General features: G+C 41.3%; 1 protein-coding gene and 1 long non-coding RNA gene across 3 annotated transcripts in view; one reads left to right on the top strand and one right to left on the bottom strand.

The window, feature by feature from the left end:
- Window positions 1-4,244: 4,244 nt before the first annotated feature.
- Window positions 4,245-27,916, top strand: part of slc6a9 (solute carrier family 6 member 9) — a 244,093-nt gene continuing 220,421 nt past the window's right edge. The window contains exons 1-3 of one of the 2 annotated variants that reach the window (XM_043699069.2): window positions 4,245-4,392; window positions 17,332-17,384; window positions 25,931-26,109. In XM_043699069.2, coding sequence (XP_043555004.2) covers window positions 26,080-26,109 — 30 coding nt within the window. In that variant the 5' untranslated portion in view covers window positions 4,245-4,392; window positions 17,332-17,384; window positions 25,931-26,079. The remainder of the gene's footprint in view (window positions 4,393-17,331; window positions 17,385-25,930; window positions 26,110-27,916) is intronic. The other variant, XM_087990556.1, reaches the window with a different exon arrangement.
- LOC148149122 (uncharacterized) overlaps window positions 7,014-27,916 on the bottom strand; it is a 56,760-nt gene continuing 35,857 nt past the window's right edge. The window contains exons 2-3 of the long non-coding RNA XR_015758138.1: window positions 7,618-7,812; window positions 7,014-7,211 (exon numbers count right to left, since the gene is read on the bottom strand). This is a non-coding gene — a long non-coding RNA (uncharacterized LOC148149122). The remainder of the gene's footprint in view (window positions 7,212-7,617; window positions 7,813-27,916) is intronic.

Genomic DNA, 27,916 nt, shown 5'->3' with positions numbered 1-27,916 from the left:
AATTTTTCGCCCAAAAACTCAAAGGCCACAACTATAGTAACCACTGGTTTGATTTATTCCCTATATCTTCTGCCTCCCTTTTATTTTTCACATTTGCCAGAGCACAAGAATGGTGGCCACCTTTCCATTTAGCCACTAATTGATTCAAACTTCCTACTTGACTGGTACCATCGTCAACCTGCCTTTTCTTACCTGTTGGACTCACTTCACATTTTTTGAATGTCATTGTACTGCCTCTCTTTTCCAAGCACTAAACGCTGAGCAATTTACCTTCTTCTTACCCTTTCTACCTGAGTCACTTTTCAGGAAACGCTCTTATAAACAAGTTTTTCTCTGTCCGGTCTGTTCAGGATTTGAGATTTTTGTAATCTGCCTCTCGTTATCATCAAGCTAAAAGAGGAAATGAGTTAAGAAGTTAAGCCCAAACCTGAAGTGAATCAGTAATTGCAATACTCTCGCCAAGAGAAACTAAAGGGAGGGCCCCTTGTAACCCAGTGGTTCTATGTAACCCATTAACATTTGTTTTGATTTTGTAATGTGTTTTGATGGTAACTAACCTTCCTTTGTCTCCTTTGCTATATTTCCGTCTCAGATGCCAGTATCACACCTTCATGTGACAAGGTGGCCTTTGTTGTTGCAAGATATTGCAATATGTAGTTACAGCTGCTGACAGCTTGCTTGATATTAGTTGCTGAAGTAAGCTTTAATTTTAATTTTTAGTTGACCAAATATAACGTCCCAAAAGTCTAGCGAACTATAATGGTCCTTCTTCTACATTGCCACACAGACGCAATTCTAGTTCTTTCACAGTCACTAGATTGATGCTACCCCAAGGACTTGACTGGACTTCAATATTTTCTCGGCAGCTTCAAGCAATCACTGCTTGTGGGCTTCCTTCACCCTATGTTCACGGGCAATGAACTTATCAATCATCCTAGGGCTTCTTCCAAATTCAAACTACTCCAGACAGTTCCCAGGCTTTCTCCTGAACTTTAACTTCAATTCTTATTTTGACATACTAGCTGTCAGGGCATCTATGAGCCCTAAATCCTGTGAGTGTGCTACTGCAGTACATTTTCATCCTGGATCCCTTCTCCTTGCCTCCAAAGATCTGATTGAATCGCATAGGATTCTCTTTCAACCACTTGCTTTGTTGTTCCATCATCACCTCACAGCAACACTCTTCTCTACAGCCCCTTAAAACCAAAACCAGAACACTGGACTGAACAACCACAGCACATCCCTCTCTGCACATGCTTCAGGACTCCATGCAGGTAGTCGGAATTGTTGTCATCAGCCCACACGTTAAAAAAAAGGTAGTTTGGGAGAGACCACGCAATTTATCAATGATGGAGTCAATTGTCCATTCAATGATTGGCAATTGATCTGTTGCCACCTTAAACTTTCACTCCCTTACACAGTGACAGAAACAGTGCATGTCACATAGAAAATAGACTGCTGCAACGTGTCAACCCTGTTTTAACAGTATCTTCAAAACTTGCGACCTTTAGCACCGACAAGGATCAAGGCAGCAGATACATAGGATAGCATCATCCTCTGCAAATTCCCTCCCAAGCCTCATATCTTCCTGACTTAGAACAATTACGTCAATGTCGCTGGGTCAAATTGTTGGAACTCCCTTTGTCTTGGCATGGTGTGTTCAGTGGGAATGTAGCAGTTCAAGAAAGTAGCTCACCCTCACTTCTCAAGGGTATTTAGTGCTGGGCAACAAATATCGATGCCTAAACAATGTGAAAGAATTAAACCATGTCTGGCATGAGAAGAATGCACATTAAAAAAAACTGAACTGACTTTGGAATCAACAGTTCCCACATCAGTTGCAGGATTGCTGGAATGGTCAAGCTTACCTCACTCCCTACAAAACCACATTATTACGGATGCTGGAAACCTGAAATGAAAACGAAAAGCAAGAAATGTCCAACAGTTCCAGCAGGATCTGAGGAGAACTTGCTTCCAACATCCTTTTTGTCAGCATTTTCATTTATGGTTTCTTTGAGGAAGTTTGTAGGAAGGATAAAGCAAGAACTGAAATGTCGGTATTTATAATAGCAGAACTCCAACCACTTGTGCTTCCCAATCTTCTTTCAAGATCTTGTGGCTGAAATGTGGTTCTGTTCTAATTTTTAGAATATTTATTTACTGAATAGGAAGGGTTTAGACGGATATGGCCAAATGCGGGCAAATGATTGCACTGTGGCTCAGTGGTTAGCACTGCTGCCTCACACTACCAGGAACCTGTGTTCAATTCCAGCCTTGGCTAACTGCCAATGTGGACTTTGTGCATTCTCCCTGTGTCTGCGTGGGTTCTCTGGTTTCCTTCCACAGTCCAAAGGTGTGCAGGTTAGGTGGATGGACCATGTTAAATTGCTCATAGTTTCCAGGGATATGTCAGCAAGGTGGATTAGATATGGGGAAAGTGGGGTGGGTGTGAGTGGGCTGCTTTTCTGAGGGTCATGATGGGCTGAATAGCCATAAGGAGTCAAGGAGTTCCAGGAGTCAAGCATTCTATCTTACCATCCGCCATGTGCAAACTAGATGCTGAGAATTCTTGACATGGAAGTCTGCGTGGACACCTGGTGACTCCAGCTCACCACTGACTATGAAGACCTTACTTGCTGGTCACCATGGAACAGCATCTCAAGGCATGTTTCATCTGCACTGGTCACACGCACCCTCTGTCCATGGACACTGGCGTTCCACATGAACCCTCATGACACATCTCTCTTACAGTAGGCTCACCTTCAACGGTAAGTATCATTGCAAAGCTGCAGCAAAAACATTTTGTGCTCAGGGATACGCAGCCAGCCTGAGATGCAGACTGGTCCAGTCTGCACTCTTCATGCTCACTCACTTTCAGCCAACTTGAATGCTCACAAATTGCAACTCTTCCTACCATGCTTTGCACATTACCCCTCACCAAAGGATCGCGGCGTCATAGTACTGCAGTTTTGTATTGCCATTCAGTGCAGACGTAAAGGCAGAAGCTTGGCATGGTTTTCAATGAGTTAAAGGCCTAACGTAGGGGGTGCCGGCACAAACCTGGGCAGCATGGTGGTCAGTGGTCAGCACTGCTGCTTCACAGCACCGGGACCCGGATTTGATTCCACCCTCAGGCAACTATCTCGTGTCTGTGTGGGTTTCCTCCAGGTGCTGTAGCTTTCTACCGCACTCCAAACGTGAGCAGGTTAGGTGGATTGGCCATGCTACATTGCCCATAGTGTCCAGGGATGTGTGGGCGAGGTGGATTAACCATGGGAACTGCAGGGTTACAAGGATAGTGTAAGGGGCTGGGTCTGGGTGGGCTGCTCTTCAGAGAGTCAGTGTGGACTTGATGGGCCAAGTGGCCTGTTTCCACACTGTAGGGATTCTAGGATTCTATGGTTAATTTAGATATCTGGTTGGCATGGACGAATTGGATCAAAGAGTCTGTTTCTGTGCTGTACATCTCTATGATTATGACTCTACGCTCAATTATCTAACGTTCTGAATGACATCTCAAGATAGCTGAAGATGAATGACCAATTTCGTGTGTTTTGTTTTACTTTCACGATTGTGATTAAATCGTTGCTTTGGGTATGCTTTGGAGATGGGTTCTGAAAGGATTAGACGCGTTGAAGGGCTTTTGCCCGAAACGTCGATTTTGCCTGTCCTCGGATACTGCCTGAATTGCTGTGCTCTTCCAGCACCACTGATCCAGAAGAAGGTTTCCAGCATCTGCAGTCATTGTTTTTACCGCGTTTAGACACTGGTCAATTCCATTGGTAGGTGTGATGATCTTGCGTTTCCAAGCCAGGTAGATGAAACATGATTCACGAATTGGTGCCACATCTCCACAATATTTCGGTTCCTAGTGTAACATGATGCAACACCTGACAGAATGTCAACTGTAGGGCTTCTTCATCCAGGATATGATTTTTTCCTTTGGATGATGCATTGCAAAATAATGCACCAAACTCCCCCTGCAAAATCTCAGTTATTACGTGGTTGGCATTTATTTTGAAAGCACTACAGAGTGGTGAGAATAAAAACAATTTCAACCTTCGCTTTCATTTTATTGCTAACAAATTTCTACTCCCTTTCCCGGCTTTGACCATTCGCCGATCACGTAGACGCGAGAAGAGCCTTCAACCGGCTATGGTGGGGGCGGGCACTGACAGAGTGAGTGCAGCCTCTGTACAAATGAGATTGCAGGCGAGAAGGAGGAGTCTTGATTGGAGTGGGTCATTCAGTACAAGAAAGGCTGACGCAACTCACAGGATCAAATCTTGTCTGGAAGGTCTCCACCAGAAGACAAAGCGAAGAATTGTCTGTATGTGTGTGTGTTCTTTGTAAAGCGCTCACTGATGACCAGATCTGCCAACATACAGAAAGGTAAGGGCCATGCCATCGTTTTACAGTGTTGCATCTTCCGTCTCGAACACCCGTTTCTCCCATTGATTTGGTATGCTTTGCTATAGTGGAGGGATTTTTTCTCTCTCTCTCTCTCTCTCTTTGTACACTTACTGCAGCGAGCAACGTCTTCACTAAGAGCTGGCTGGGTTAGGCTTTCGGTGAACGTGGTCAGTGTAAGAGTACGTGTCGCACAGGCTTGAAATATATGTGTGTGTGTGTGTTTTATGTTGGCTGTAAAGAAACTTAGTGCTTTGGGAAGAGGCTCCTTTCATTGCAAACTGATATTGACGAGAACACGTGGCAAATCGTGCTGCCAGCAAAAGGGAACGTTATTCTTGTAAAGAACTATACGGAGCACTGTAAAGAGTCCCAGTCATGGGTAATGGTAACAGCAGCCCAAGTGTAAATGTATGACAAGTGTATTCCATAAGCCGGGTGCACGTTAAAGTCTGCTGTTGCTGTTAGCGACACCGTGCTGTAAATACAGAATGCTAACCTCTCTGGATGTGGACATGCACTGCATCACTAACTGTGCGCCTCGTCCTGTTACGAAGCGATCACGTTGAAATAATTGCCGCATTTACACGCTTGGTAATTTTGCTTTGCTAGTGTGCAATACTTCAGTCTTATGTGCTTTTAGGAAGGTAGAATTATTAATTAAGACGACAATGCGTGCTTTAAAAAAAAACCCTTGAGTATTTGGAAGTTTCTGTAAGAATTAATCGCCCCCTCCCCACTACCCCCAACGTGAAACTGAACGTCTGTAATGGTACAGCGCGGCATCTGCAAAGACAACATACAGGTTCAGCCGAGGACGGAAATTTACAGCAAGCTTTTCAGTATTTTTAAAGAGAAAGGACAGAGTGACATTTTGGATGTTAAGAGACTTCAAAAGGGCCATGAAATCAATTAGCCCCTTTTTTTTCTTTCTCTTTGAAGATGTCAGCAGACATGCTGTGTATTTTTAACGTTTTCTCCATTTTCCAGGATGGACTCCTGGCGCAGGTCCGTGCAAATATTTGGCTAAACAAGAAAGAATGGCCAGCAGTAGATTCAAACTAAAACATAAGCCATTGGTACATAGATAACGCTGATAGGACAGTGTTTCTGTAAAGCCCTGACAGTCATAGAAGCTAGAACTGGAGAAACCTAAAAAACAAATTAGATCAAGTGAGAGGTTCCTTTCCATTCAGGATTTTGGTGAGTTAGCAGCCTCCATGGTCAGTTCACGACTGATTCCATGCAAACAAGTCAAATTCAGTTTTGCGGGTTTTCCTTGTGAGATTATGAATTTTGACGCCGTTGATTTCTTAATCCAGCACCACAGGCACTAAATTACTGTGCCCATAATGCTTCAACTGCTCCCGCATTCTCTGTAAGAATGACTATTTCATTAATTTGACGTTTTGTGAATCATTTTTAATCAGGGGCTCAAGGGTCCGAAGAGTGGCAGATTAAGTTTAATTTAGATAAACGTGAGGTGCATGCATTTTGGTAAGGCAAATCAGGACAGGATATGTAGACTTAATGGTAAGGTCCTGGGGAATGTTGCTGACAAAGAGACCTTGGAATGCAGATTCATAGTTTCTTGAAAGTGGAGTCACAGGTAGACAGGATAGTGAAGAAGGGTTGGTATGCTTGCCTTTATTGGTCAGTGCATTGAGTACAGGAGTTGGGAGGTCATGTTGCAGCTGTAAAGGGCATTGGTTAGGCCACTGTTGGAATATTGCATGCAATTCTGGTCTCCCAGCTATAGGAAAGATCTTGTGAAATTTGAAAGGTTTCAGAAAAGATTTACAAGGATGTTGCCAGAGTTGGTGGATTTCAGCTATAAGGAGAGGTTTAATAGGCTGGACCTATTTTCCCTGGAGTGTCAGAGGCTGAGGGGTGACCTTATAGAGGTTTGTAAAATCATGAGGGGCATGGATACAGTGAACAGCCAAGGTCTTTTCCACAGGGTAGGGGTGTCTAAAATTAGAGGACATAGGTTTAATGTGAGAGAGGAAAGATTTAAAAGGGACCTAAGGGGCAACTTTTTCACACAGAGGGTAGTGCGTGTATGGAAAAAGCTGCCAGAGGAAGTGGTGGAGGCTGGTACAATTACAACATTTAAAAGACATCTGGATGGGTATATGAATAGGAAGGGTTAGAGGAATATGTGCCAAATGCTGGCAAATGGGACTAGATTAATTTAGGATATTTGGTCAGCATGCAGAGTTGGACCGAAGGATCTGTTTCCATGCTGTACAACTTTATGACACTATGACTCTAAATGATCAATGATGGTCATCGGTTCCTCTGAAAATTCTTTTGTCCATAGCTGGTGGGATCATCGCAGTGGACAATCCTGGAATTGGAGACTAGTTTTCATGAAACATAGGCTTCAGGAATACAGTTTGGGTATTCACGTGGCCACAACTGTTGGGACTGGTGACATATTCCTGAAACTGATCTCCAATGTGAAAGCAAATAATATGGTTAGTGTGAGAAAGAAGTTTTGCAACAAGCTGCTACTTCTGCAACTATGTTGCAGCAAAGAATTGCAACAAACACAAAGCACTGTGATTGTTAGATCCAGAATTAATGGGAGTTACTTTTATTGTTGTTTCAGATTTCTTTTGCATGATACTCCCTTGGTCTCAATTTAACAGCAGTGTTAGCCTTTTTTCATATTTTTGTGCACCTTCTTTTGTCTAGATATTCATCTGTGCTGTTCTTCCTGTACTTCTGGATAGTTCCTTTCATTGGTTTGTCACTTTATTCATATCTGTCGTGAGGCATCCTTAGTCATTCTTGCACTATTACAAAACACAAACATTTTACATTCAACTATTTTGTTTCAAGGATGTCCACTGATTAACATCAAATCACCATCTTAACATGTTGAGACTATATCATTTCATATCCAGGTCGTATGTGAAAATTCCAGTATTCTCTTTGTATGAAACAAAAGAAGGATTTTTGACATATTTATTCATCTTCAATTATTGTTCAATACCAATTTTCTTCTAGTATACATTTTACAGGAGTTCTCAGACCAATGGCTATTCAAAGGAAGAAATAACTTGCATTTATATATTTCATGACTTGGGTTATTTCAAAGCACTTCACCATCTTAAAGAATACTAGGGTTTAGTCACAGCTACAAATGCTACAACCAATCCAACAAATAGCAATAAATTAAATGAATCAAAAAAACTTGACTTCTTTGGATGGTTTTGATTGAAGAATGAATGTTGGCCAGAACAAGAACTGCAATTCTCGCTGTTGTTCAAATAAAGGTAGACAAGCAGGAGGCTGGAAGAACACAGCAAGCCAGACAGCATCAGGAGATTGAGAAGTCGATGTTTCAGGTGTCACCCTTAAATTGAGACCAAGGGAGTTTCATGCAAAAGAAATCTGAAACAACAATAAAAGTAACTCCCATTAATTCTGGATCTAACAATCACAGTGCTTTGTGTTTGTTGCAATTCTTTGCTGCAACATAGTTGCAGAAGTAGCAGCTTGTTGCAAAACTTCTTTCTTGCGGAGTGGACTCGATGGGCCGAATGGCCTTACTTCCACTCCTATGTCTTATGTCTTATGGTCTTCAAGACTGGAGATGGATGCAAGAGGAGCTACAGATAAAGGGGGGAAGCGGTGGTGAGGTAGGGATAGGTGAACACAGATGGAGGGTACAACCTGGTTGGTCAATGGGAGGAGTGAATCTGGTTGGAAGGGTTGATCAGAGGAATGGAAGGGAGGGAGAAGAGCTGAGAAGGGAGATGGGGGATGGGAAGGGAGGTTATTTGAAATTGGAGAACTCAATGCTGAGTCCTCCGGGTTGTAGGCTGCCCAGGTGGAAGATGACGTGTTGTTCCTCCAATTTCCAGTCTGATTCGCTGTGGCAGTGGAGGAAGCCAAGGATGGTCATGTTGGAAAGGGAGTGGAAAGGGAGATTAAAATCAGCAGTGACTGGGAGGTCAGGTTGGCACCTGTGGGCCCGGCTGAGGTGCTAAATGAAATCTTCCCTTAGCTTATATTTGGTCTCACTGATGTAGAGAAGACACATCAGGAGCATCAGACACAATAAACTAGGTTGGAGGAGAGACAGATGAGCCTCTGTCTCACCTGGAAGGACTGTACTGGGCCCTGGATGGAAGTGAGTGGGGTGGTATGCCAGCAGGTTTTGCATCTTTTACATGCTGGCGGGTTTGACATTGTATTGGACCTTGTATGTCAATCTGAGAGGCCGAAGTGTCTCTTCATGTTTAATTTATCATCCAAAAGTCAGCTTTTTCTTCAGTATTGTACTTATGTATTAGCCTAAATCATGCACTGAAATTTGGGTTTGAGATATAGCCTTCTGATTCCAAAGTACAAGGGTTACCACTGAGCCAAGCTGAGACACAAAAACCTGCACTGTCTATTGATTTCACTTGCGCACCTTAGGCAATATGTGCAATAATATTAAACCAACGCACATTTTCTTTTTTTTTTCTCTCCTCTTTGGTATCTAAGTAGTGATTCTTCATATTTGGGCCTGGAGGTTGGAACCAGGGCAAATGAGAGTAGAGAAAGGACAGGCATCACTGAGGTAAAAGACTGTATTACCTTTCACCACATTAAAAGAAACATTCAGATCATAGTCACTTCTTTAGTCCTGTCTCAGGATAATAATAAAGGAAAAATTCGATCGATTTTCTTTGCTCTCCTTAGCCCTGTCAATCTGTGTGTTCTGGTTAGTTCAAGGTCTGGAATTCTGAGGGTGGTAATAGATCTCTTCCCTAAGCTATTAAGTCGGAGATGAATTGACTTGCTATCAGCATGGATCTACGGTACCTTACCATTGGAAGAGGAACGCTGGAATGTATCTAGTGTGTATAGGTAGAATAGAAGCTACCTTTGAAGTTGTTTGGATTGGGAAGCTCTTGTGCAGTGAAAGCAGGAGAGGACAAATTTGAGATTAAATAATGATTCCAAGGGATTTCTCCCTCTTCAGACCCTATTTGGGGCCAGGCCCAGAATGTGTAAGTGTGAATTTTATAATTGTGGGGAGGCAATAGCCCTGTGATATTATTGCCGGATTGTCAATCCAGAGACCTGGGCAATATTCTGGTGACCTGGCTTCACATCCCATGGCAGATGGTAGAATTTGAATTCAAAAAGTATCTGGAATTTAAGATAACTATGAACCCAGTGTAAATTGTTGGGAAAGCCCACCTGGTTCACTAATATCCTTTAAGAAGTGAGTCTGCCATCCTTATCTGGATTTGATTTATTGTTATAACATGTACCTAAGTAAAGTGAAAAGTTTTGTTTTGCATGTAGTACAGGCAGATCATAATGTACAAGGACAGATAGACCATAGGGTGTTTAGACAGAGCAAGGCATACAAGGTTCCAGCTGCACAGGAGGTGCACAAAAGCAAGGTTAGCATTGGACCTGGTCAACACTACCAGGCCCGCTGTCGGAAAGGCTGCCAGCAGACTCAGAGATCCATCCCACCCTGATAATGTTTTTCTACACCCTCTACCATCGGGGAGAAGGTACAGAAGCCTGAACACACACAGCAATCACTTTTGTAACAGTTTTTACCCTACTATTGTTAGAATACTGAATGGACTCTCAAACTCTTAACATTCACCTGTAGCTGTGTTTTTGTTTTTGCTGCTGTTTACCTATTATTTACCTATCTATGCTACTTAATTCTGTGATCTGTGTGCATTGCTCACAAGACAAAGCTTTTCACTGTGTCTCGGTACATGTGACAATAAATTCAATTCGATTCAATTCAATTCAGATTTGAAATTAGAGAGGTCCAGCAGTCTAATAACAGCAGGGAAGGAGTTGTTCTTCAACATATTGGTGCATGAGTTCTGTATCTTCTGTCTGACGGAAGAGGTTGGAAAAGACTATTACTGGGATGGGAGGGATCTTTGATGATATTGGCAGCCTTTCCATGGCAGCAAGAAGTGTTAGTGGAGTCCATGGATAGGAAGTTGGCTTCCATGATTGTCAGGGCTATGCACACAACTTTCTGTAGTTTCTTACGGTCCTGGGCACAGCAGTTGCTCTACAAAGCCATTATGCACCCAGATAGAATACTTTCTATCATTCATCTGTAAAGGTTGTTGAAGGTCCTTCTGGATTTGATGAATTTCCTAAGCCTACTGAGGAAGAAGAGGCGTTGCAGTGCTTTCTTGACCATTGCATCTATATGGAAGGTCCAGAACACGTTGTTGTTTAAATTCACTCCTAGGAACTTGATGCTCCCTACTCTCTCTACCTTGGCCTACATGTGTCTGGCCTATGTGTGTGACTCCAGACCCACAGCAATGTGGTTGACTCTTAACTGCCCTCAGGGCAATTAAGAATGAGCAATAATTGCTGGCCTAACCAATGACACCGTCATCCTATGAATGGAGTTTTTATGAAATTCATTTTAAATGAGAGATATACTTCATTCAGTTTATTTCCCATAGTTATGGCTTCAGTAATGTTGGTATTGAGTATATACAATGACACCCAAAATTGCTTGGCAAAAAAATTGGGGGTAGAGTTAATATGAAATTGAGTTGCACTTGGAGGAACAAGAAAGGCTGAATGGCTTCCTGTGCTGTTCTGTGATTTTGGGTGATTCCAATTTACCTCATGTTGTTGACAAGGCTGTAACAAAATTAACCACCACCAGCTGGCGTCCAATCAGCTGGGTGCATTCATCAAGGTGGAATTGTGCAGGCCTCTCTTCAGGATACTTCACATTCTCTAACTCTGGGATTGGTGATAGGGTAAAGAACATTGTTAGTGCATTTCAGTGAACTTCAGTGCTGCCTCCAGTGCCTATTCAGGAACGTTTGGGCCCACATCTTCTGCAACGGGGACTGCTGCAAGCTGATTTTGACAGTGAGAATTCAGCAATTAATACAAACATCAAAATATTTTAAATTCTGTTTTGCTTAGTGCAGGGCTGGGCAAGAGAATCCAAAATCTCATTGATGTTGATTTTACCAGATTTTCTGGAGCTTGTCCACACAATAGTGGCAAGGGGTATGTGGTTAGGAATTTCAAAATTGTTATTTTATAACTAATGCTCCTCAGTCCTGATGGCAATTTAAAAAAAAGAAATTATACAACTAGCCATTTCAAAATCTGTGAGGAGACTTAGTACTACAGACCTTTAAAGCTGCTGAAAAGAGAGGCAAGTGCTTAATGTCCTTTGGAGAAGGAAACTACTATCCTCACATAGTCTGGCCTACATTTGACACCAGACCCACACTAATAATGACGCAAAGATAAGTGGAGGGGCAGGTAGCTTTCTGGAAACGGGAGGCTGCAGAAGGACTTGAACAGGCTAGAAGAGTGGATGAAGAAATGGTAGATGGAATACAATGTGGGGAAGTGTGAGGTTATGCACTTTGAAGGAAGATAGACTATTTCTAAATGGGCAATGACTTTGCAAATCTGAAACACAAAGCAATTTAGGAATCCTAGTTCAGGGTTCTCAGGGTTAAAATATAGATTCTTTTTTAGATTAGATTACATTACAGTGTGGAAACAGGCCCTTCGGCCCAACAAGTCCACACCGACCCGCCAAAGCGTAACCCACCCATACCCCTACATTTACCCCTTACCTAACACTATGGGCAATTTAGCATGGCCAATTCACCTGACTTGCACATCTTTGGACTGTGGGAGGAAACCGGAGCACCTGGAGGAAACCCACGCAGACACTGGGAGAACGTGCAAACTCCACACAGTCAGTCGCCTGAGGTGGGAATTGAACCCGGGTCTCTGGCGCTGTGAGGCAGCAGTGCTAACCACTGTGCCACCATGCCACCCATTCATTAGAAAGGTAAATATAATATTAGTATTCATTTCAAGAGGGCTACAATACAAGAGCAGAGATGTACTGCTAAGGCTGTATAAGGCTCTGATAAGACCACTTTTGGAATGTTGTGAGCAGTTTTGGGCCCCCCTGTCTAAGGAAGGATGTACTGGCCTTAGAGTGGGTCCAAGAAGGGTTTACAAGAATGATCCTGGGGATGAAGGGCTTGTCACATGAGGAACAGCTGAGGCGTTTGAGCTGGTTGTCGATGGAGTTCAGGAGGTTGAGAGGGGACCTGATTGAAGCTTACCAATCCTGAGAGGTCTGGATAGAGTGAATGTGGAGAAGATGTTTCCACGGTAGGAGAAACCAGGACCCGAGGGTACAGCCTTAGAGAGAAGGGGTGACCCTTTCGAACTGAGATGAGGAGGAATTGTTTCAGCCATAGGATGGTGAATCAGTGGAACTCATTGCCACAGAGGGCTATGAAGACCAAATCATTGAGTGTATTTAAGACAGAGGTAGATAGGTTCTTGATTAGTAACGGGATCAAGGGTTGAGAAAGCCCATGTCAGCCATGATCAAGTGGCAGAGAAGACTCGATGGGCCCAATGGCCTAATTGTACTCCTATATCTGATGGTCCTAACACCCAGTATAGTTGACACTTAAGTGGCCTCTGGGCAATTAAGGATGGACAATAAATACTGGCTTGGTAAGCAATGCCCACATCCCAAGAATAAATTAAAATAAAACTTATTGTCCAGTATTGATCAGAACAAATGCAAGAATGCCAAATTTCAAACGACTACAATAATTTGTACTACCATAGAAAGCTGTGCTGTCAACTGTGATTGGCCAAGGCATCACCATGGCAGTAGCAATCACGAACTGTAGGTTCCCAAGATCACAGATAATTGAAAAGAAGTGTCAGGCCTTTTGTCTACAGAGAAGATATTTCTGCACATAAGATGAGGCTACAGCAGTTTGTCAGCCATAGGCTTACCAGATCGTAGGCCTGCTTTCTCATTGGAGAGAGATTGCTGGTAATAATTTAATCTGGAGGTCATCACATCTCAAGTGAGGGAAAGGCTGAGAAGAAAAATTCCTTCTGGTAATTTTAGCTGGTGTAGAAATTGAACCCATGTTGTTGGCATCCGTTACTGTATTACAAGCCAGACATCCAGCCAACTGAGCTAAACGACACCCTAGCAAGTCTTGCATAGTCTGGGAATCACATCCACCAGTAAATATTTTGTTTTGAGTTTCATAAGCACAAGCTGGCTGACTACATTCTGCTGTCTATCTATTAAGGTGAAGAACCAAATGAACACACAGATGATTTCGTAAGCTAACCTCTTAAGCAATTGAAAGATAGTCTTAGCAATGGTGACCAAAACGTTATCACTGGCTATTCTTAAATCCCCTCCACCATTCTTATCTGGGCTGCCTTGCAACTGACTTCAAACCCACCGCAATGAGTTGACTCTTCAGTGACTTCTGAATTGGCCCAACAAGTCAGTCAGTTCAGTGGCAATTAACGATGGGTACTAAATGCTCCATTAGAAGTGAATCACACACACTTTGAAAGAATAAGCTTTAAAGCTGTCTATCTAAGTTTTAAATATATATAAAAACCCAGCCTCTATAGAATAGGACAGAATAGGAATAGCCTTTATTATCACTATGGTCCTCTGTTGTATAGAACTCTGCAAATTCACTATCCTTTGAGAGAAAACAAAACCTTCCTCATCTCTTTTTTTTACATGGGTCCCCTGTCTGGTGTGTGGTGCTGAACTGGAACTGGAAACTTCCGTGTCTTCAGTGAATACCCCATTCTGATCTTTTAAGGAAAAAAACCCTGAAAAACAAAGAACTACGGATGCTGGAAATCTGAAACAAAATCAGAAATTGCAGGAAAACTCACATTTATTTAATTTCTATAAGTTGTCATAAGCCAACTAATGCTAGGTCAAGTACTGTAACTTTATTTACTATTATGGACTGCAGCTCATCTTCTGAGGAGCTGTCTTCTATATTTTCCAAGGCAATGGCAGATCCTATCATGGTTATCACCTGATTTTTGTCACTGGTACCTGTCGGGCAACTTCCACCTCCTGGTGCTGCTGGTGGTTCCTAATTGGGTTGGTGAGCTAGCCCCCTGTCTAATTACAAGGAGCAGGAGAATCGACGTTTCGGGCATGAGCCCTTCTTCAAGAAGAAGGGCTCATGCCCAAGACGTCGATTCTCTTGCATTTGGATGCTGCCTGACCTGCTGCGCTTTTCCAGCAACACATTTTCAGCTTTGATCTCCAGCATAGGCTTACCAGATCGTAGGCCTGCTTTCTCATTGGAGAGAGATTGCTGGTAATAATTTAATCTGGAGGTCATCACATCTCAAGTGAGGGAAAGGCTGAGAAGAAAAATTCCTTCTGGTAATTTTAGCTGGTGTAGAAATTGAACCCATGTTGTTGGCATCCGTTACTGTATTACAAGCCAGACATCCAGCCAACTGAGCTAAACGACACCCTAGCAAGTCTTGCATAGTCTGGGAATCACATCCACCAGTAAATATTTTGTTTTGAGTTTCATAAGCACAAGCTGGCTGACTACATTCTGCTGTCTATCTATTAAGGTGAAGAACCAAATGAACACACAGATGATTTCGTAAGCTAACCTCTTAAGCAATTGAAAGATAGTCTTAGCAATGGTGACCAAAACGTTATCACTGGCTATTCTTAAATCCCCTCCACCATTCTTATCTGGGCTGCCTTGCAACTGACTTCAAACCCACCGCAATGAGTTGACTCTTCAGTGACTTCTGAATTGGCCCAACAAGTCAGTCAGTTCAGTGGCAATTAACGATGGGTACTAAATGCTCCATTAGAAGTGAATCACACACACTTTGAAAGAATAAGCTTTAAAGCTGTCTATCTAAGTTTTAAATATATATAAAAACCCAGCCTCTATAGAATAGGACAGAATAGGAATAGCCTTTATTATCACTATGGTCCTCTGTTGTATAGAACTCTGCAAATTCACTATCCTTTGAGAGAAAACAAAACCTTCCTCATCTCTTTTTTTTACATGGGTCCCCTGTCTGGTGTGTGGTGCTGAACTGGAACTGGAAACTTCCGTGTCTTCAGTGAATACCCCATTCTGATCTTTTAAGGAAAAAAACCCTGAAAAACAAAGAACTACGGATGCTGGAAATCTGAAACAAAATCAGAAATTGCAGGAAAACTCACATTTATTTAATTTCTATAAGTTGTCATAAGCCAACTAATGCTAGGTCAAGTACTGTAACTTTATTTACTATTATGGACTGCAGCTCATCTTCTGAGGAGCTGTCTTCTATATTTTCCAAGGCAATGGCAGATCCTATCATGGTTATCACCTGATTTTTGTCACTGGTACCTGTCGGGCAACTTCCACCTCCTGGTGCTGCTGGTGGTTCCTAATTGGGTTGGTGAGCTAGCCCCCTGTCTAATTACAAGGAGCAGGAGAATCGACGTTTCGGGCATGAGCCCTTCTTCAAGAAGAAGGGCTCATGCCCAAGACGTCGATTCTCTTGCATTTGGATGCTGCCTGACCTGCTGCGCTTTTCCAGCAACACATTTTCAGCTTTGATCTCCAGCATCTGCAGTCCTCACTTTCTCCCTGTCTAATTAGGACACTTACATTAAATAATATTCTTGCATTCCCAATACAGTTGAAGTTTCATGACAAGACTCAGAATTTGTCCTGGTGTCAGGTTCCTGTTACTGCTTTGAGAAACCTTCCTGATGTCTGTCATGAAGCTGGTTTTTCCAGAAATAGCAGTGATCCACAACATCAAGATGTCTTGCAGTGATATGACAATGTTAACTGAAAAAACAGTCTGCAGTTCCTTCACGAAGTCATAAATTCCACAAAAATTTCTGTGAACCTTTCCCAGAATGCACCACTGGAATTTTAAATTTGGACAGTAGTAAAACCAATGCCTGATAGAGATACTTTTGAGGAAACAAGGTCAAGCTGCATTGGCAGGGATAGAATGAAGAAAGGTTTTCTTTCTCATTAGCCTACTCTCTTTGAGAGTTTTTAAAAATTCTTTCACAGGATGTGGATGTTGTTGGTTCAGTCTGAATTTACTGTGCATCCTTAATTGTCTTTGAGAAGGTGTTTGTGAACTGCCATTTTGGGCCACTGCTGTCCATATGGTGTAGGTACCACTGTCCTATTTGGAACGGAGCTCCACGATTTTGACTCAATGAAGGAACAGCAATATAGTTTTAAGCCAAGACAGTATGTGGCTTGGAGAGGAGACGCTTTGGGAAGTCAGGAGTTGTTAGTTGCTGCAGAATTCCCAGCCTGTGCCCTGCTGTTATAGCCAAGCATGTTGGTAGCAGGGAATTCAGCAAAATAATACCATTGAACATCAAGAGGAGATGATTAGAGTTTGTCTTGTTGAAGGCAGTCTCTGCCTGGCACTTGTGTGGCACAAATGTAGCTTGCCACTTATCCGTCTAATCCTGAATATTGTCCAGATCTTGTTGCAGATGGGCATGGACTGTTTCTGTGTCATCAGCAAAGATCTCAAATTCTGACAAGGGAAAGCCTTTAATGTAATAGCTGAAGATGGTTGGCCAAGGATTGGCCTTCAAACAACCACAGTTACCTTCCTTTATGTTAATACTTGTGCACTCTGGCTATAAATCCTCAAACACCAGAATTAGAATAATAATGAGAATCACTACAGTGTGGAAACAGGCCCTTCGGCCCAATAGGTCCATACCGACCCACCAAAGAGTAAACCACCCAAACCCATTCCCTTACATTTCCTCTGAATAATGCACCTAACCTACACATCCCTGAACACTATGGGACAATTTACCTAACGTGCCGAAGCAGAAGTCGATGTGTGCTCCTCATGTGTATGACTTCTCAGTGGGAGCAAACAAGTGGAAAAGTTATCATTTCATGCCAAAACATTCAATCTCAAGATTAATTATCTTGAGTGCAAAATTCACCCAATAATGTCTATTATTTTTAAACAAACTTTCATCTGGATATCTAGCTCACACTTCCATTGTGAGCCCTAGTAACCCTTACTGTGTTTTCTATTTGCCAGGTATTACCAGTTGAGATCGAAAGCAAGGGAAGGAATTAAGAAACCATATTGAGGTAAGGTGCATCACTATTTGCAAGATTTCTAAAGACAAAAACAAATCTCCTGCCTTCTCCAGGCAAAATATGATTACTGAACAAGTATGTTTTTATCTGCTTCCAAATCACTGCTTCTCCAGGTCTTACTGTTGTCAGTATAATTTGCCTGATCATTTATTAACTGTCAGGATGACGAGGAGTTTAAGGATCTATAAAACTGGTACTATTTAATTCACATTCTGGAAAACGGGCGACTGAGCTGGTTCTGATTATAGATGTCAGTCCATCAAACTTCTTTATCCCAGCAGTAGTCAAAGACTCAAAAAAGCTGACACTGGGATTTGGAAGCTGAAGGTAAATGCCTAAACTGAACCATGGATATCCATCTTTGTAAATCTAAACTAAAATGGACTCAATATGGTATTTAGGTAGATCTAGATCATGATCTAGAATGGCGAAGCAGAGTTGAGGAGATAAATGTCCTGCTCATAACCCATGTTACTATGTTTCAATGTAAAAGCAGCCAAGACCTTCCATTCTTGGTACTGCACGTGCTTTTAAAAATGTCTGCTTCAGAGAAGCATGTTGTTGATCAGTTGATATATACATGAAATCTTTCCCCCAAAAAAGCCATGATTGTTGCTTGTCTTTGAGATCATTTCCTCCATATGAAGTTTGATTTTTATTGATAAAAAAACCCAGCTTACACAGTGTATAGTCTGTAAAAGAAGTGGTCAAAATCCTGGACGCTTATATGATGTCATTGAAATTCGACTTTTATTTTCTCCCTTTCAGTATGACCCAATGGCTAAACAAACCCTCAATTTTTACTCTTCATATGATTGGATTTGGTGCAGAGCTTAAAGAGCAGCACATGTAATTTGACTGAAAACAAATGTATGATGTGAAAGTATCAATCCACTAAGGCCAAGACAGAGTAGAAATTAATCATTTCAAGATTAAATATATTTTGTCATATTCATCAAATCTTAATAATCATTATGTGAATGCTTTGTAAATGATCTATAACTATAATAACAATTCAGTTGTTGAATCAGAATGCCCTTTAACCTATCCTTGATCTATCAATATTGTTGACAGTATGTATAGAAGGAACAGAGTTAATGTTTCAAATCAAGCAACCCTTCATGAGAATAGTTCTGATGAAGAATCACAAGATTTGAGCATTAACTTTGTTTCTCTCTCGACAAATGCTGTCAGATCTGCTGAGTTTCTCCAGAACTTTCTATTTTGCCTCTTCTTCATTGAGTACTCATAGATTTTCCCTTATCCACCCAAAGAAATAAATGAAATCAATGTCTTGCCTTCTCTGCTCCAGCTACAGTATCATAAATACTAAAACTTTACTTAAGAGTTCACTTAAGAAACCTTGAAAAATACCTTCAAAAATAGAATTTTCTCATATGTCAAGTATAAGAGTAAACCATTGCTACTGATTAGGGTTATTGTCATCTGTGTTGCCTCCTTAAATATAGTTATGAATTAAGCTAAACATAGACCCAGAGGGCTGCTCTCCCATTAGCATGTGATAACCAGTGTACTAGTTTACCTCAAGGATCACCATGCCTTAGGTAAGGGGAACATTCAAGATGGAAGGACTTTAATGGCAACCTCAGTTGGGTATACAAATTGAAAATACTATTGGTGTACTTCTACTCTGCTAACCAGTCCCCTGCATTCCCATATATGGTACTGGTAAGTCAAACATTAATTCATGGTGTAAGAAATTGAAATTTACTATAATTCTGGATATAACATGTGGTGGCTGAATAGGGGAATCAACCTACATGCTGGGTACATGTAATTGGGGTGGCCAAAGAAATTGGGCTGCTCTGCATGCAGGATTGACTAATATGCTGTGATTTATGAAAGCTGTTACATGTTATCCGAATAAAATCTCACATAATTTTAAACAATATTGTCAAACCTCTCAGTGGTTTAAAGTAGTCCCAAAATCTCTAATCTATCCTCTAACTATAATGTCTCATGCCAATACTTTGAAGCACTATAACCAGTGGTTATAGTGTCATTTTTATAGACTAGAGACCTAACCAGAGACTGTTGCCTAATCATTGCCTTGCATAACCATATATATTTACCCTTGTACTCTGTGCCTCTATTTATAAGTCAAAAATGTTCCTGGATATATTATTTGTTTATTACCTTCCCTCATATTTATGGGGAATGGAACATTTGAATCTCTGCGTCTTAGTTTGTCACACTCCTAGCATTATTTAGTTCATAAGTCCACTTTTTTTTTTCACACCTATAATGGTATTTAACATCAACTTGGTAAAGGAGTAAAAGGGCAAACTAGAGATGTGGAGCAGCTTACCGGAAGGAAAACTTGCTCTTTTTGGCATAATGTCGATAAGCTACTGAGTGCAGACCATAAATGCAAGGAAGAAACATAGGCCAGTATATGACACCGAAAGAAAAATAAAGGCGTTGGCAAGTATTACAGTTATAAATCAACATGGCTATCAGAGAGGCCATAGAGTCATAGAGATGTACAGCACGGGAACATATCCTTTGGTCGAACTCGTCCATGCCGACCAGGTATCCCAACGCACCTGCTAGCACCCGGCCCACATCCCTCCAAACCCTTCCTATTCATATGGCCATCCAAATGCCTCTTAAATGTTGCAATTGTATCAGCCTCCACCACTTCCTCTGGCAGCCCATTGCATACGCGTACCACCCTCTGTGTGAAAAAGCTGCCCCTTAAGTCTCTTTTATATTTTTCCTCTCTCACCCTAAACCTATGCCCTTTAGTTCTGGACTCACTCACCTCAGGGAAAAGACCTTGTCTGTTTGCTCTATCCATCCCCCTCATGATTTTATAAACCTCTATAAGATCACCCCTCAGCCTCCAACACTCCAGGGAAAGCAGCCCCAGCCTGTTCAGCCTCTCCCTATAGCTCAAATCCTGCAATCCTGGCACATGCTTGTACATTTTTCTGAACCCGTTTGAGTTTCACAACATCCTTCCAATAGGAAGGAGATCAGAATTGCATGCAATATTCCAACAGTGGGCTAACCAATGGCCTGTACAGCCGCAACATGAACTCTCAATTCCTGTACTCAATATTCTGCCCAATAAAGAAAAGCATACCAAATGCCTTCTTCACTCTATCTAAATGCAACTTTACTTTCAAGGAGCTATGAACCTGTACTCCAAGGTCTCTTTGTTCAGCAACACTCCCTAGAACCTTACCATTAAGTGTATAAGTCCTGCTAAGATTTGCTTTCCCAAAATGCAGCACCTCGCATTTATCTGAATTAAACTCCATCTGGCACTTCTCAGCCCATTGACTCATCTGATCAAGATCCCATTGTAGTCCGAGGTAACCTTGTTCGCTGTTCGCTACACCTCCAATTTTGGTGTTATTTGCAAACTTACTAACTGTACTTCTTAAGCTCAGATCCAAATCATTTATATATATTATGAAAAGTAGTGGACCCAGCACCAATCGTTGTGGCACTCCACTGGTCACAGGCCTCCAATCTGAAAAACAACCCTCCACCACCACCCTCTGTCTTCTACCTTCAAGCCAGTTCTGTATCCAAATGGCTACTTTGTTGGTCAAGCCCAGGCTAGGTGAAAATAAGACCAGAAATCTAAGTTAATAACAATTCAATAATCCAGTGTTTATATGGACAAGTAGGAAGCACATCACCTCCAAAAAACAGTTTGATGAAGTCACCTGGATGCTCCTGCATTCCACAACTTTAAATCAGTTCAAACATACACATGTAAAACCTGCATGTTTACACTTTCACATCAGAAGTGTTGTACACCCTCTAATAGTCAGCGGGAAATTCAGAAACAAATTTGTAAGGAGATCTCAGTTATCTGTAAGATTGATACAGTGGTTTTGGTAGGGGATTTAAACTTTTCAAACATAGACTGGGACTGCCATAGTATTAAGGGTTTAGATGGAGAAGAATTTGTTAAGTACATACAAGAACATTTTTTTATTCAATATGTGGATGTACCTACCTACTCCCAAAACTTGACCTACTTTTGGGAAATAAAGCAGTTGCAGGCGACTGAGGTGTCAGTGGGGGAACACTTTGGGGCCAGCGACAATAATTCTATTAGTTTTAAAATAGTGATGGAAAAGGAGACACCAGATCTAAAAGTTGAAGTTCTAAATTGGAGCTTGGCCAATTTTGATGGTATTAGGCAAGAACTGTGGCTCAGTGGTTAGCACTGCTGCCTTACAGCACCAGGGACCCAGGTTCGATTCCAAGCTCGGCGACTGTCTGTGTGGAGTTTGCACATTCTCCCTGTGTCTGCGTGGGTTTCCTTTGGGTGCTCTGGTTTCCTCCCACAATCCAAAGATGTGCAGGCCAGGTGACTTGGCCATGCTAAATTGCCCATAGTGTTAGGTGACTTAGAGGGAAATGAGCCTGGGTGGGTTACTCTTTGGAGCGTCGGTGTGGACTTGTTGGTCAAAAGAGTCTGTTTCCACTCTGTAGGGAATCTAATAAAAAAAAACTTTCAAAAGCTGACCTGGGGGCAGATGTTTGCAGCTAAAGGAATGGCTGGAAAATGGGAAGCCTTCAGAAATGAGAGAATAAGAGTCCAGAGACAGTATATTCCTGTTTGGGTGAAAGGAAAGGCTCGTAGGTATAGGAAATGCTGGATGACTAGAGAAATTGAAGGTTTTGTTAAGATAAGGAAGGAAACATATGTCAGGTATATACAGGATAGATTGAATGAATCCTTAGAAGAGTATAAAGGCAGCAGGAGTGTACTTAAGAGGGAAATCAGGAGGTCAAAAAGGGGACATGAAATAGCTTTGGCAAATAGAGTTAAGGAGAATCCATCAAGGACAAAAGGGTAACTAGGGAGAGAATACGACCCCTCAAAGATTAGCAAGGTGGCATTTGTGTGTAGACGCAGGGGATGGTGGAAGATACTAAATGAGTATTTTACATCAGTGTTTACTGTGGAAAAGGACATGGAAGATACAGAATGTAGGGAAATAGATGGTGACATCTTGAAAAATGTCCGTATCACAGAGGAGGAAGTGCTGGATGTCTTTGAGCACGGAAACAGACCCTTCGGTCCAATTCGTCCATGTTGACAGGCTATCCAAAACTAATCTAGTCCCACCTGCCAGCACCTGGCCCATATCCCTCCAAACCCTTCCTATTCATATACCCATCCAGATGCCTTTTAAATGTTGCAATTGTACTAGCCTCCACCACTTCCTCTGGCAGCCCATTCTACACACACACCACCCTCTGCATGAAAAAATTGCCTGTTAAGTCTCTTTTATATCTTTCCTCTCTCACCCTAAACCTATGTCCTCTAGTACTGGATTCCCCCACCCCGGGGAAGAGACTTTGTCTATTCATCCTATCGATGCCCCTCATAATTTTATAAACCTCTATAAGGTCACTCCTCAGCCTCCAACGTTCCAGGGAAAACAGCCCCAGCCTATTTAATCTCTCCCTCCAGGTCAAATTCTCCAAACCTGGCAACACTCTTGTAAATCCTTTCTGAATCCTTTCAAGTTGAGATAAGAAAGATTTAGAAGGGACCTGAGGGGCAACGTTTTCACACAGAGAGTGGTTCACATGTGGAATGAAGTGACAGAGGAGGTGACAAATGCTGATACAGTTACAATATTTAAAAGACATTTGGATAAAAAAAATGAATAGGAAAGGTTTAAAGGGTTATGGACCAAATGTATGGGACTAGTTTAGTTTGGGAAAGCTACTTGACATGGACGAGTTCGACTGAAGGATCTGTTTCCATGCTTTATAACTCTATGGCTAAGTTCTTAAAGGAAAGGTGACACTGTGTAAAGATAAAAACCTAGAGTCAAGAAATTATCAGTCTAAAAATGATTACTGCTTGGATTAGTATGTGAATTTTAGTATTTGTGTGTAAGTGTTATTTTTGACATTCGTTTATCTGCTGTTTTTGTGCAAACATTTATCTCAAGGGTTAATGCAGTTGCTAAAATAATGGACAGAAATGTCATATGTACGTGTTAAGTATTCACCTAATAATATCACCAGCAGTTGTTTCGAAGCTAATGTCTAGAAGTGAGAAATACAAAAATAAAGCCGTGTTTAAAGTTTTCAGAATGTTCAAACACTAGTAACAATGGAAGTGAACAGAAAGAAAGGTAGATGGACTGAAAATTCAACAAAACCTCACATAATGTACAGTAGCAAATAAAAAAACAAGAAAAAGAAATTGAAATTCAACATATGTAATCAGAAGTTGAGGAAAAGGATTGCATGGCCTGTTACTGTGTTGCAACAGTACAGTAAATATATGGTTTTGCACTTCTAAGAAATGAGCACTGTTGTTTACAAACACCATTAGACTAATTGGAATAAAATGTAAATGGTATGTACAAGGGTGGCATGATGCAGCAGTGGTTAGCACTATAGCCTCACGAAACCAGGTGACTGTTTGTGCGGAGTTTGCATGTTCCCTTTGTTTCTGCTGGGTGCTCCAGTTTCCTCCCACAATCCAAAGATGTTCAGGTTAGGTGGATTGGCCATGGGAAATTGCCATATAGTGACCAGGAATGCGCAAGCCTCTTTTTCCTTGTAAGTTGCATAAAGAGGTCCAGTTAATTACTGATGCTCAGCCACATATTTTAGAGTACTTTAGTTTAAAGTACAAGATGCAATCACTGGTTCCTTCTGTCCTTTTTTAATAAGATTCTCTATGTCATGGGATTAGATCAGAAAGAAGCACATCATAAAAAGGATTATGCAAGTAGGAGCCATAACCTATATAGGACTGCCCCACAACACTATTTAACATGAAACAAAAAATCTAAAGAACCATGGATGCTGGAGATCAGAAACAAAAGCAGACATTGCTGGAAAAATTCAGCAGTTCTGGCAGCATCTGTGGAGAGAAAGCAGAATTAACATTTCTGAAACAAAGTTTTGAAGAAGGGTCACTGGACCTGAACCGTTAATTTTGCTGTCTCTCTGTAGATACTGCCAGGCCTGCTATGCTTTTTTCAGCAATTTCTGTTTTTGTTACTATTTAGAATGCACTGATTATGGAACCTTCCTAAAGGTATGTGATTCAGTACTGAGAGGTGTTTTTGTTAATTCAGCAATAAAACTCAAAGGACTCATCCCTAAAAAGGTTTGCTTAGGAAAGGGTGGAGATTTTTAAAGTTACTGAACGCTTGAAGTAGTTTTCATTGTTTTTACATAATCAACTAAAAATTTTTAGGGGAATGGGATAGATTTTCCAAAGTAACAGTCAGAAATGGATGGATGTTATATAAGACTCTATGATTCTACGCGCAGTTTAGCTTTGTTCCTGAACTCATGATGTGTTTGTCCATTCTACACAGTCCAATGTCATAATGATATCCAAGGTATTTTGACTATATGTGACGGATTCTGTCAAAGCATTGTATTCATTAACTTCTGAATTGGAGAAGTGTTTCCTTCCTTTTTATTGTTGAATTTCTTGTACAATGCACCGTGGTGGCATGGTGGCTCAGTGGTCAGCACTGTTGCCTCACAGCACTAGGTCTGTATGGAGTTTGCACGTTCTCCCCATGTCTGCATGGGTTTCCTCCGGGTGCTCTGGTTCCCTCCCACAATCCAAAGATGTGTAAGTTAAGGGTGAATAAGCCATGCAAAATTGCCCATAATGTTCAGGGATGTGTATGTTAGGTACATTGGTCAGAGGTAAATATGGGTTAGGGGATTGGGTTTGAGTGGGATACTCTTCAGAGGGTCAGTGTGAACCTATTGGGCCGAAGGGCCTGTTTCACAATGTAGGGAATCTATGAAATCCATGACTAATGCCAAATCATTTAGGACCTTCTGGAATATAATGGGGCTTGTCAATATAAAAACTGAGGTGTGTTTACAAGTAGTGAAATGAAGGAATATCTTGGTACACAAGGGCATTCTGCTAATTTTAAATGCAACAAGCCTGAAACTTTGAGGGAGCAAAACTGAGGCTGTTTTCTGAACAAATTTACAAACTCATAAATCAGACTTCCGTCCCTTAAAGTGAAAGCAAAGTTAAATATTCATTCCTGCTAACTTTCACATTGTCAACAACAGACCTTACTGTTAGGTCTCTACCTGAACACCACAGTGAGCTTGCAATTTGCTAAGTTTATTGTGAACATTAATATTTCTAAATGATGAGTCATTCATGCATCATAAATGAAAAAGCTGGTCGGAGTACAAGTTACTTATGAAATGTACCTGTGTAGAAAGGAGTCAAATGAGTTGTGAATTGTACTTCAGCTTTTGATTATTGCCATTGAATAAGGAGACAGAAGTGGAGAGTAAAGTGAGGAGGAGATTGGGAGATTGTACATTGTGGTAAGAGAGAAAAATGACTTCAAACTGATATGTGTAGATTAAAAAATGCATTGACATTTTACAGTGGAAATACAACCCACATATTACATGTTGAAACAACTTCTTGCAATACAATCATCTTTAATCTGGAGGCTGACTGCTACTGATGCCATTGAACTGGACTGGAATAAAACACACTGTGTCACATGTCATTTCAGAGTGTCCAAGGTTTCTGGATTAAGCAGACAGAGAATTTCATTACAACCACAGCAAGAGAGAGACAGAGGGCAGTAGTGACTGAACAGACTTGAACAGACAGAAATCCATGAACAGCGTATTGTAAAAGCTCGGAACAATCATATAGACCATGGTTGACAAAAGCTCAGAAGCCATGCTGGTAAGACCTGAAAAATAATGTTAACTTTATTTAATGTAAAATTATGGTGGTAAAGTATGGAATTTGTTATCTACCCATAGCTTGAATTTTGAATGTATAGCTGTCTTGCATTTTTAAGCTGCTGGCTTAGATCCACTATTGGTGTCTTCTTGGGTTCAGTGGTGTCAGTGCATCTACAATTGGAATGAGTATCCTATTTTTATAGGAAGTTAAATCACACAGCTTTATATCGACTTCCAAAATAGCATAACTCAGACCTGTAACACAGACATCACTTTATGATCTTGGGCTAGTCTGTTAGGATTTTTCCACAGTTCTTCAGTCTTGAAATGTTTACAACCTGTATAACAGCTAATTTATTTCATTGCAAGATAAATGTAGAAAATAACATGTATGTTGAGACTTCTTTAATTCAAATATTGTAATCTACATTTGTGTAGCATTACGAAATATATCATGCCACCTCTCTTTATAGAATTAATCATACTGTTCCTTCAGTGTTTTAAATTCTCTGAGCCTGACTAAGCTTACAAAGTTCTCTGTTTAAAAACCTGATCATTGCCAGAGGATCTTCCATCATTTTGTTCATGAAACCCAAAGGTGGGGTATTTTTTTTCCTACCCAGTCTCCTTGTGTAGGGGTTGGTTGAATAAGTTGCGATCTAACCTTTTACTGTGCCCCCCTTTTGAAACCGGATGCAAGCAAAACTCACCAGTAAGAACATTTCAGCCCTTTGTGGTGACAGCATTTGCAGGGCACTCAGGAATTTTTTTGAATGCCCCAGATAGAAAATAGTGGATGGTTTTAAGGCACATTCTCTGAATGACTACAGTAATTTATTTTTAAAATTGGGCAAATCCTTTAATATTATCATTTAGTTAAGGCACATTACTATTTGTTTTGTGGGAAAAGTCATTATATTGCTTAAGTTTGCCATTAGAAGGTGAGTTATCAAACTTAGCTGAACTCATCAGTTGTGCATATTTTCACTAGTGCCTGGTTCTGAGAAATAGGGTGATTGCATATAAAATAGAGCAAAGAACTCTGGATGCTGGAGGTCTGAAACAAACAAAAATAGAAAATTGCTGGAGAAATTCAGCAAATCTGGCAGCCTCTGTGAAGAGAGAAAACCTAGTTAATGTTTTGAAACAAGTGGGACATAAAAATGGGACTAGGTCAGCTTTATAAGAAAGATTTCTAAACATACATGGACTACATTTTATCAATAGAGAAGTTTGACGTTGCACAGAAAGGTTATGAGTTTTTCTGGAGCAAAGCAATTTCATCAGTGCTTATAATTTAGAATGCCTTTAAAAGATAGTTGCATATTATTCAACGATGTCAAGACTAGAGTGGTGCTGGAAAAGCACAGCAGGTCAGGCAGCATTCGAGGAGCAGGAAAATCGAAGTTTCAGATTCCTGATGAAGGGCTTTTGCCCGAAACGTCGATTTTCCTGCTCCTTGGATGCCATCTGACCTTCTGTGCTTTTCCAGCACCACACTAACCTTGACTCTGATCTCCAGCATGAGCTGAAAATGTGTTGCTGGAAAAGTGCAGCAGGTCAGGCAGCAGGAGAATCGAGGTTTCGGGCATGAGCCCTTCTTCAGGAATGAGGAAAGGGTGTCCAGCAGGCTAAGATAAAAGGTAGGGAGGAGGGACTTGGGGGAGGGGCGTTGGAAATGTGATAGGTGGAAGGAGGTTAAGGTGAGGGTGATAGGCCGGAGTGGGGGTGGGGGAGGAGAGGTCAGGAAGAAGATTGCAGGTTAGGAAGGTGGTGCTGAGTTCGAGGGTTGGGACTGAGACAAG

This window comes from Chiloscyllium plagiosum, unplaced genomic scaffold (assembly GCF_037043375.1).
Source record: "Chiloscyllium plagiosum isolate Xiang-an unplaced genomic scaffold, Cpla_swu_hap1 HiC_scaffold_9, whole genome shotgun sequence".
Classification (NCBI taxonomy): Eukaryota; Metazoa; Chordata; class Chondrichthyes; order Orectolobiformes; family Hemiscylliidae; genus Chiloscyllium; species Chiloscyllium plagiosum.
Note: the sequence above shows the minus strand (reverse complement) of the source record. Positions and strands in the feature narration are given on the sequence as shown.